The sequence below is a fragment of the Furipterus horrens genome, unplaced genomic scaffold (genome assembly GCF_987537825.1).
Source record: "Furipterus horrens unplaced genomic scaffold, mFurHor1.1.pri manual_scaffold_12, whole genome shotgun sequence".
In the NCBI taxonomy this organism is placed as follows: Eukaryota; Metazoa; Chordata; class Mammalia; order Chiroptera; family Furipteridae; genus Furipterus; species Furipterus horrens.
The window spans coordinates 32001017-32009833 of record NW_028327182.1 but is presented as its reverse complement, the minus strand read 5'-3'; the positions used below and the strand labels follow the sequence as shown (position 1 = coordinate 32009833).

General features: G+C 39.7%; 1 protein-coding gene across 1 annotated transcript; it reads right to left on the bottom strand.

The window, feature by feature from the left end:
- Positions 1 to 283: 283 nt before the first annotated feature.
- On the bottom strand, positions 284 to 8140 carry LOC149995999 (A-kinase anchor protein 4-like). Its single transcript, XM_090258732.1, has 5 exons — positions 8045 to 8140; positions 6999 to 7049; positions 6371 to 6472; positions 1072 to 3198; positions 284 to 439 (listed from the first exon to the last, which is right to left on the bottom strand). The coding sequence occupies exons 1-5, from the start codon at positions 8138 to 8140 to the stop codon at positions 284 to 286; spliced, it is 2532 nt and encodes an 843-aa protein (XP_090114858.1).
- Positions 8141 to 8817: the final 677 nt, after the last annotated feature.

Here is an 8817-nt window from a genome sequence, read left to right as displayed (position 1 = left end):
ATAAATAAATAAATAAAATCTAAATAATAATTAAAAAGTTAACAATAGAAAATATATTTTAAAAAAAGAACACAATGACTTTTAAAAAAATTTTTTAAATTCATGTTGTTGCCTAGCTTATTTAACACCTTGTACTTGTATAGTCCAACTGCTCAGATGTATTGGGAAAGACAATCGTGCAGTATGTTGTTCAACTTGCCTAATGAAGGGGTGCCCAGATGGCATGGAATGCTGTTGTGGGGATGGGGTGGCTACCTACAAAGGTGTTGAAGGAACTGTTAGTTTATAAGTTAGTGAGCAGCCAGTCCAGCAGTTGCTTTCTAGCCATGTTGTCCGTGGCTTCATCCAGTTGTTGTTCCTTGGCAAACCTCATTACTTCTTGAAGGAGATCTCCGACACTGTACCCCTTCTCTGCTGCCTTAGCTGAAACTTCTGGAAGCTGTGGAGGGAGCAGAGATAGCTTGAGTCATGTGATAGTTTTGAAGAAAGGTCTCAGGTGGATAAAGTGAACTACCCCTCTCACCCACCTTTCCACCCATAACTAAGATTAGAGTAAAAGCTTTCGCTGATCCAAGACTGGCTTCCCTCTCTTTTTTCCTTGACCCTCCTCTAATGTCATAGATCAAAATGAAAAACATAATTTCATTTTGAGCATCAAAAAACAAAACCTGAATCAGTTGTCTTTACTAAATATTCCTCTCCAAGGGCTAGGTGTTTCAGTTAGTCTGTGCCGATTGCTAGGTCAAGGTTAGGGGTTGCCATCTCCCCCACCTTCCTAAAATACATTTTACCAAGTAGTTTGTTTAAAGGATCACTGATTTAAAAAAAAAAAAAAAAGCTAATCTTTCTCGCCTCCTCTTGGCTGAAATGTGCAGACCCTGATGTGCTACAGCCTCAATTAATGGTTCATTGCTTTTGTGTCTTTTTATGAAGATAAAGTAATTCATAAAGCACATGGTAAAGAGAAGACTTGAAAAAAATTTGGACTGCTCATTAGCTCTAAGTACAATTTTGCCTCCCTTCCCCTGCCCCTTCTAACTATCTTTCTTCTTGTGCTTTGTCATTGCTTACCTTCTCCAGTTGTCCATCATCATCTTCCACGAAATAGAGCATAGGCACGTTAAACTGGGATGCTGCAATCCACTGGAGGACAGCCTGGAGCTGCTTCTGCAAGCTACTTGTTGAGCATTGATTATTGACGATGACTTCTGGCCCAGAAAACTCTTGATAGTTCTGTGACATTGCACTACTGTGACTGCATCTGGGGCCACCAACTTGGAAACTTGGGTTGTTTACCAAGGCTGCTTGTTCTTCCAATTCGGCATGGGCTTCCCTGTTGTTGTTATACTTAACCATGATAAGGCACAGCTTCATCACAGATTCTACCAGTTGATTGATGGATTGCCAGTTCATTTGCTTCATCCCACTGGCAAAATCAAGATCTAAATTGTCTTGGAATTGTTCTTTCCCTCTCTTGGACATTGAAGTTGCTTTATTTGGCCTGGGCTCAGAAGGCTTGCTCTCACCTTCAGATTGCTCATCACTGTTGAAGGAGGTCTCACTGAGCAGTTTCTGAATCAGTGATAGAATGATGTTTGCCATATCTGACTTTTGGCACTCTGCCTGTTGTTGAGTCTCCTTTACAGAGGTAGATGGCCCAGGAGCTCCACAAGACTCTAGATGTTTCATTGAAAGTGCCTTGGCACTTTGGTCACTTGTGTTCTTTTCAAATTGGGCACTCTGAGTCATATGGCCTATGGTGGAACTGGGATAGTCATCTCCAAGTGTATCTTTGCCTTTGGCCTGCTGGGTCAGGTGGTACTGAATCAGCATAAGGGCAGAGACAATCAAGTCTTTTGCCAGTGAGTGTGTGGAAGGGCTGATCTTCTCTCTCTTTTCATCCTCACTGATGCATGCTTTGCCAGCCATCTTGCCTTGGTTTCCTTGTTTTTGGTTCCACGTGGAAAGGCTCTCCTTGAGGATGTGTTCACCAACTCTTTCAGCACTAACCAGTGACTGGCGCTCATCTGGTTTTATTTTGCACTTGTCCTTCCCCTTCATTTCAGTTTTCATGGTGGAGAATTCAAGACTTTGGTTTTGACTTTGGGTCTTGCATTTGAGATCGTGGGACCCGGCCTTCATGGATGCATACAACAGATGCTGTGATTTAGACTCCTCTCCAAGCAGAACAGTAGCCAGGTGCCTCAGCATGGCCTCCATTATATCTATAGCATTTTTTTTTCCATGGTTGAACAGATTCTTCTTGACAGCTGAGATAAAGTCGCAGTCAGTCATCAGGGCCCCAGTGATATTATGCAGGTTCTTCAAGCAGGAATCAATCAAATCAGACACAACTTCCTGGGTGTGTTTTAACAACACCGTCTTCAGGACCACACAAGCAGGAATTGGCTTCCCAGGAGTATGCACTTTCAAGGTCTTCAAAATGGAGACCATGATGTCAGATGCCACCTGATTTTCGTAAACCGTGAGTCCTTTACTGATAGAGTCTGAAAAACCTTTGTACTCTCTTTGGCACATCTCTTTGCCTACCCCCTTGTTCTTGTTGGATAATTCACTATACATAAACTTTTTCCTGCCACCTTCCCTGCCCTCTTGTCCAGTGCCCCGCGTTTCTGCAGAGGACATTTCCTGAGCATTGTGGGCCATTTCAGAAACGATCTTGCTCACAGTGCTGTGGGGAGTGTTTTTCCCTTTGTCCCCAGAGGGTGGACAGATTGAATGAAGAAAGCATTTGCTTTCCAACTTCTTGATTTCATTATGGGACATCTGCATTACCAGATTAGATAGTCTGTTGATGTGGAAGGAAAGGTCATCCATGGAACATTCTCCCTCAGGAGAGATTACTGCCCTATTAGTGCTAGAAGATTTTGCTGGAGAGGTGGAAGGACTCTGATTTTTGTTGGTATTCTTGGCTGCAGTCATATCTAGATGTAGGCTTTGAGGTCTATTGGCCATATAATCGATATTCAGTTTATCATCATAGATGCTGTAGCAGTTTGCAGAGGGTAATTTGTGATGTTCATCTTCATCTCCTATTTTATGTTTACAGCTAGAGGCTGAGGGACTTAGTGCATGTTGGAAACCCAAGGCATACTTCTGGATATCATTTAGAAGCCAATTTAGAACAGTTATAGGATCAGAGGGACCTTGTGTGAAAAGGCATATAGATGCATCCATCTAAAAAAAAGGAACACCTAAGAGTTTGGAGAGGCTACTTTTCCCCCTTATTTTATTTAGAAGATATATCTTTATAAACTGCATACATTAGGGATTTAGCCTTTAGGGTTTGCATGGAAACATAATACATAATTATATCCATTTGAGCATAAGTGGTAGCGCATCAATTTCACCTGAGCATGTGTGCTTATCTAATATGTGTCAAAAATGTAGCAATGTGTCTGTCATGTGTGTGTATGAATAACAGTATAGCAATTCATAAGTGGGAACATCTCAGTAGATGAGAGAATGTTCAGTCTGTGTTGTTACAGTGTGTGTGCATGTGCATATGTCTGTGCACATGTATGGCTGACAATGTGTAAGCAAGTGTAACAATGTGTTAACATCAATACCTATTCTATATGTTTACTGTATGGGCCAACATGTGCATGATAGGGTGTATATTTTGTACATTGTGTGAATGTAAAAATGAATGTGTATGTCAGTGTGTCTCTGAATATGTAAGTGACAAGTGTTGATTTGAGTGATCTGCATATTTGTTTATAACACAAATCTAATAGAATGTATCATGGAGCTATAACTATATGTATATTAATCCTGTCTGCAGCACTGCCTCCTGAGACTCAACGGTTTGGCTGAACTAAGTGGCTGGGTTGGTGAAGAATGGGGTGGTCTATGGGCTTCACTTTAAAACTGGTTTCTCTTTTCTATCCTAATGTCATGGACCGAAAGGGCCCAGAGGTCTAAGAGGGGGGAAACCTAAAATATTTCCCTCAGCCCAAACTAAGTATAATGGGCAAAAGGGTTTTGGACAGGTGAGATGTACCTGGCACACCTTCCTCCAAAGAAGCCCCTTTTTTCTTCCCTAATGTGGAACATTGAAAAATTAATCCCTGCCTTTTGTCATGTAGTGGTTATGGATTGAAGATGTCTTTTAACCCTTTTGCCAAATCTGTTGCCCCCAGAATACAACAAGGATGCCAGCCTGTTAAACCAAGCACACCGTTGTCTGGGGACAGCCAAATGACCTGGAGTCTGCACGATCCTTCCCCATGTGGGAAGGCAGCCCTCCCCTACACACCCCCACTCTTATTAGGGATGTCTGGACCCAAGGGTAGGTAGGACGATGACCATGTCCAGTTTGAAGCAGCTAGAGGAGCTCCAGACCTTCACTCATTGTCCTTTATAAGATTATAAAGGGTCTTAAGTCTGAGAAGGAGGGATTGTTATTTTTTATTGTTAAAATAATTAATTAACCATTTATTTATTTAAAAAAAGAAGAATAAAAAAGAATAAATTCACATGTTAAAATATATAGTAATTAATATATAATATATAATACATAAATAAATATGTTAAATATGGATATGTGCTAATAGGTGATTATATAATGACTATGTATGTCAATAAATTGGGTATCAGTTTATGTTATATTTAGATGCTATGTGAATGATTGAGAATGTGTGTCAGTGTTGCACACATCCTGCATATTTGAGTATTTGTGTGAATACATGAGTGGGGATGTCATTGTATTTGTGTCAATGTATGTATCAGTGCATTCAAATGTTGTTAGTGTCACTTTGTTTAAGTTTGTATGTGTGTGTATCAACATGAGGTATATTTACAGTGGGACAAAAAGTAGGTTGACAGTTGTATGTATGGAAAATAATAAGTAATAATTCAAGAATAAACTGTTTCACATACTCATAACTGTAAACCTACTTTTGCCCCACCCTGTATAAGAGTGCATACCTATAACCTGAATCTGTACAGTCATTGTGTTTTGATCAAGACTCATGTGTGTATGTTTATTCGTAGTGTGCATGGTTATGCATAGTGTGCATGGATGCAAATATAGATGTTTATGTGTCACATGTGGGTATGTCAATGCAGCTGACTCTATACCTTTGTGTAGGTGAATCATTGTTTATAAATAGTCATTGTTTATGAATATTTATATACATATATATACACACACACACATTTGTTGTATCAATGTTTGTGTGCGTTCACCAGTGTCACATGTAGACATATAGCCAGGGATTTGTGTGTCACTGCTCGTATAAATTATTTTGTATATATTGCTGTGTGTCAGTGTAAATTATGTGCATATGCTCATGTCTAGATGCATGTATATGTATTATACATGTCTTCCACTCATTGCTAAATACCATTGTCCTCTTTACCCATTCCGTTGCTTCATCTCCTCTCTTTCCACTGAATTCCTAGAAATTTGAGGTCATGATAAGTTCAACACTTTGCAAATGGGTTTAGGTTACAATCAAGGACATCTGCATTATGTGTAGGAAATATGTGCTTCACTTTTAAAAATAAACATTAGGTATAATTTATCCCTTTCTTAAGACTTCAAAATGGAATTCTCCTTCCAACTGAACCCAAAACTCTGAAGAATATTTTTAAACCTTTTTCCTCCTTAAGAGCCACTCTCATCACTCCAAATGTGTCTGAGGCCAGAAATGTTGTTCCTGGTTTAAGATAAGCATAAAGATGCAGAACAAAAAATATTTGACTCCTTTGAGATAAAACCAAATATCCTACTCCAATATCAACTACTCCAGGTTTGTAGGACTGTGAAGGTGACTTGTCATGAGTCAGGAACCCAACAGATATAATTTAGGTAGCTACACAAAAACAAAAGGACTTGCATGTGACAGTGGTATGCTGATCTAATTGCTTCTAACTTTATGCTACCTAATGGTCTGTGTAATCTCTTAGGCAATGGGTTTGGAGACCAAGCAACTACAGTTCTTGGTCATTGTGGATTCTCTCTGCTCCATATATCCTTGTTCTTTTTTTGGACACTGGGCAATATGGAGCACACAAGTCCATTACAAGGCAACAGAAAGCACTGAAAGAGATCATGCTTTCAGTGCACATCTTTGTTAGGATAAGGGTAGCAAGATTCTGTTTGGAGTAGATACCTGCAATCAGGAAAAGGCATTCTGAACCTCTGTGATTAGTGCCATTGTTAGATACCTGGACATTAAACTTACCTGACTTTGAACTTAGGCCTGTGTCCTCTGGAATATCATAGTAGTCAAATGTAGGGGCTTGTTTGGAAATATTTCTCTTACCGTTTGTGAACCAGAGTCTTCAGAGTCAGCACTGGACTCTGGGAATTAGAAAGGGTGGACTCAGAAGCTAAGCATACCTTAGACTGGGTTTGCTTCTCAGGATCCTTGATTATAATAATTTCTTTTTCTTTCAGATGTTCTAGGGTTAAGTCACCTCCTGAACTGGAACCACCAGCATCCTATGGAATGAAGTGGTGAGATTCTTATGAATAACTGCTTTTTGAGACTTCTCCAAGCTGCCCTCTCCAAAACATGAATGTCATATCTCTTATCTTTTCCTTTCAAAGGAGAAGGATAAGTAGGCTTGTGATGCTAGCTAATGTTTGAAGAATGAGATATTGTTCTCTCCACAAATTACCACCCCTCCAGAGGCATTCAGAAATCCATAAATCTTAGGAATCATATTTCATTAATCGTCAAACTTTTGCACAGTTTTTTCATTGTTCTGACATGCTACCTTCCATGCTGTAATTCTTTCAGGCCTACCAGCAAATTAAGTTCCCTCTAAAATGAAATTTGGCATCAAGAGTGACAGTATATTCTCAACCAGGGGTTTTGGGTTTTCAAAAATGATGGCTGCCCACCTGAATCTCCTCCATTTTTCCACCCTCTGGCACAGACTTTCCCTTTTATTATGCTGCCACTGATAACTCTTTCAGCAGTTTCTCACTCATTCCAACTCTGAGGGGAGCAGAGAATACTCACCTTGGAACCTTTATCTTCCTCTTTCAGGGTGGACACATCGACAAAACATATCTGCACCAAATTAGGACAACGTATTTAGGAAAATTCTAGAGAAAAGACTGCAGTTTCTCTTTGAGATGATAAAGCACCGTCTGTATAGGGGTTCTTGTGAGGATTGATTGAGAGTGAATATAAAGCTTTTAGCAGAGTACCTGTACATAGTAAGTACTCAATAGATGCTATTAGGCAGAGAGAATCTTATCATTATTGTATTTCCTAGATAAGAATACCTACCTGTCAGAGATGCCCAAAATACAATACCTACATTTACTGAAAAAAGTAAGAAGAACGATGGCTTGCCCAACTGACGCAAACTCAAGGGTGAAACTTACATTAGAACTCAATTCCCTGGCTTTCAGTTAGAGCACTTTCAACTACCATAGTGTTCCCCAAATGTGATGTTTTTACTACTGATGCTATCGAAAACTTTAAGTGATACATGGATAAACATTTCTGTGTTTAATATATGTACTTTTCTGTTGTTTAGTAGGAAAAATACGTACTAAAACATAAAACCTGTGACATTATAAATAATATTGCTTAGGTTGATGGTAATTTTAAAATGTAAGTCAATTAAAAAAGCATTAAATAGATAACAGTATGAGTGGTATTTGAACATGATAAAAAATGTGGAGTATTACACATTTTGCCCTCCTGGGGGAGTCCCACTTGAGTGCAACTTACTTGTAGCTAGTTGCTATTATTATGACTTCATTAGGCTGGTAACTAGGCAACCACCACTCCTCCCTCCTCTGAGGCTCCCCCCCCACCCCGCCCCCTGACCCAGCCACTCTTCATTCTCCCCCTCCCTTCACGTGTCCCTCTGTGATGTATAAGCACACTGTGCCCCGCCCCCACCTCACCCCCCCCCCCCACAAACTTTACTGAACTTGATATCTTAGAGAAACGACGCTATCACCCTCCATTAGTCTATTCTGGGTTCCAGGATATCTGTATCCATAAAGCAATCCTTTCCACACCTTACTAGGAGTAATTTTGTATCTTACCACTTTCCGTTCCTGTTCTTGCGGTTCTTTTGGGCTATGGAGCTTGACCTTGCACATACCCCTGGGGCTGTGTAACCAGTCAATATTATCAGCCATCTGGAAATACAAAAGAAAAGTAATCTGAAAGGCTTATATATGGTTTTTAGAAACTGGCTCAGTTTGGATAAGAAGGCCCTGGAACTCAGCTATGTATTTCATATTGGTTTAGGCTAGAAACTGGTGGGGTGAGTAGTGGGAAAGGGATTCTCTGAAATTATCAGGATCATTTTAGCATAATTCGTTGGGAAGCAAATTTAAAAGGAAGTATAGAGAACGTGGAGATTAACTTTAGAGACTTATTTCTACTAAACTCCACCAAATCTCACCTGTCTCCACTTCCTTTACCATTCTTAAGTACCTTCAAAGAATCAAGCTTACCTCATCCCCCTTAATTGAATCTTAGTGAACCCCAGTTCAACCAGAGCCTTTCTCATTATATAAGGAGTGAAATGAGATAAATAGCTGTAACACTTACCACATAGAGCCATTGGAAAGGACTAAGGCCAACACTAGTAGAGTGAATAAATAACCTTTTAAATTAAAACAACATATAAGATCCCACTATAGAACAAGTTTCTGAACACTGAGAAAACTCAGTCTAATAGCTATAAAAACCAGACCCCGATCCCATGGAACCATATTTAATTTTATTCTTGAAAGAATAATCATCTCTGCCAACTTCTCTTACCACCCCCCGCCACATCCCACCCCAGCCTGGAATTAAAAGTAAAAAG

Coding starts and splice junctions, on each gene's coding strand:
- LOC149995999 (XM_090258732.1), bottom strand. CDS start 8,140: ATGGCTGATAATATTGACTGGTTACACAGCCCCAGGGGTATGTGCAAG. Junction 7,050..8,044: donor AAGAACAGGAACGGAAAGTG/GTAAGATACAAA, acceptor AATTTGGTGCAG/ATATGTTTTGTCGATGTGTC. Junction 3,199..6,370: donor AGAAGCAAACCCAGTCTAAG/GTATGCTTAGCT, acceptor CCTTTTTTTTAG/ATGGATGCATCTATATGCCT.